This window comes from Wasmannia auropunctata, unplaced genomic scaffold (genome assembly GCF_000956235.1).
Source record: "Wasmannia auropunctata unplaced genomic scaffold, wasmannia.A_1.0 LD327576.1, whole genome shotgun sequence".
Classification (NCBI taxonomy): Eukaryota; Metazoa; Arthropoda; class Insecta; order Hymenoptera; family Formicidae; genus Wasmannia; species Wasmannia auropunctata.
Window position 1 is genome coordinate 1 of NW_012035314.1, and position 1,515 is coordinate 1,515.

The 1,515-nt window shown below is 27.3% G+C and overlaps 1 protein-coding gene across 1 annotated transcript; it reads right to left on the reverse strand.

Annotated features, from left to right (window-relative positions):
• Window positions 1-615: 615 nt before the first annotated feature.
• Window positions 616-1,489, reverse strand: LOC105460150. Its single transcript, XM_011706594.1, has 3 exons — window positions 1,094-1,489; window positions 787-888; window positions 616-724 (listed from the first exon to the last, which is right to left on the reverse strand). The coding sequence occupies exons 1-3, from the start codon at window positions 1,243-1,245 to the stop codon at window positions 616-618; spliced, it is 363 nt and encodes a 120-aa protein (XP_011704896.1). The 5' UTR covers window positions 1,246-1,489.
• Between the last annotated feature and the right edge of the window lie 26 nt (window positions 1,490-1,515).

Sequence of the window (1,515 nt, forward strand, 5' to 3'; positions counted from 1 at the left end):
ATTCATCGATGTAATCATAAAATGTCTTGATCTAAAAAATCTAATATATACAAATTTCGCGGACATACTGAGTTATTTACATTTATGTTGTTGCAAATTGCTTTATTTTATTAAATATGTCAAGTTTAATACAAATATATAATGGAGTATGCTAAATTGTTTAATTATTAAAAAATACGATTGATGTTTATAAAAAAAACGGAGAATAAAAAAGGACCGATTTTGGTTCCCAAAAGGTGTAAGTAAAAACACTAGTGTTTTTTTTATAGATTTTGATCTCCTGAATACGATAGAACTATTAAAAAGTTCGTAGCGCTTGGGGAACATCTTGAAAATTGAGCAAAATACAGTATATTTACTAAATAAGCTGTGTTTATGCTCAATTTTCAAGGAGTTCCCCAAGCGCTACGAACTTTTTAATAGTCCTATCGTATTCAGGAGATCAAAATCTATAAAAAACACTACTGTTTTTACTTACATCTATGGGGACACCAAAATCGCTCCTTTTTTAACATCTTCCTTTATATGTGAAACTATTTAATCTATCTAAAGTATCGTAAACAGCACATCCTTTCTTAGCATCAAAAATTATAAAATATTATTTAAATTTATTTTTTAGGAATCCAAGATTACTTGCAAAAGGTTGAGACTCATAGATATAACTCCAAATGTTATTACGAAGAACAGCATTATCTCAAAATTGGATACCAACAATTCAGACAATCTTTAAACATAAATAAATATTAATATATAAATTATATGTATGTATAATTTTTGCATACTAACCTCATAGCTTGTCGATGAATATCTATAGCATAAAATATTTCTTCGAATACAAATTTTTCGTTTTTCAGCATATTAAATCTCATTGCGCGATTAATACGATAACTATAAAGAATGTACATACGATTATTAATTATTTTTCAGAATGAAAATTTATTTTTAGAAAGCTAAAGAAATATTTGTTTATCAAATAGATATTTTTTTAGCTTTCTAAAAATAAATTTTATTGTTGGATATTTATCCAATATTTATACAATTTTGTTTATAATTAGAATTTTTGCGAGAGGCCTTCTCTGTGTTCGTTTTGTACCATGAGATGCTAAGCATTCCGCAGGTATGTTGAAGATATGCTATAAGCATCGTTCCTATTGCTACCATCGCAGTTACTCCTATGCAAAAGGTTGTATATGTGTACAAAAGAATTAAACAGAAATGTTTTTCTTGATTGATAAAATATTCCATTGTAATAGGTAAATAACGAGATTGAGATATGTTTCTCGATAAAATAACGCCGGCGATACTTGACCAAAATTGAATGACAATGAAAGCAGATGTGCAACAGGCGGTTAGTACTACAAAGAGTTAGAAAGAAATTGTTATACAAATTTCTGCGTACAAAAATATTCAATTGCTTTTCGTTATATGTGTTAAATAGAAACTGTACTGTATTATAGTAAAAAGTAAAAAATTTATCTTACTTGTAAGGATAACTGTATACAATTTTGCATTGTA

Bases quoted from the DNA above. Each gene is read 5' to 3' on its own strand.
- LOC105460150 (XM_011706594.1), bottom strand. From the start codon at position 1,245: ATGGAATATTTTATCAATCAAGAAAAACATTTCTGTTTAATTCTTTTG. The intron at 889-1,093 runs GTACAAAACGAA...CATTCTTTATAG, and splicing joins GGAATGCTTAGCATCTCATG to TTATCGTATTAATCGCGCAA. The intron at 725-786 runs GTTAGTATGCAA...TTATGTTTAAAG, and splicing joins ATTCATCGACAAGCTATGAG to ATTGTCTGAATTGTTGGTAT.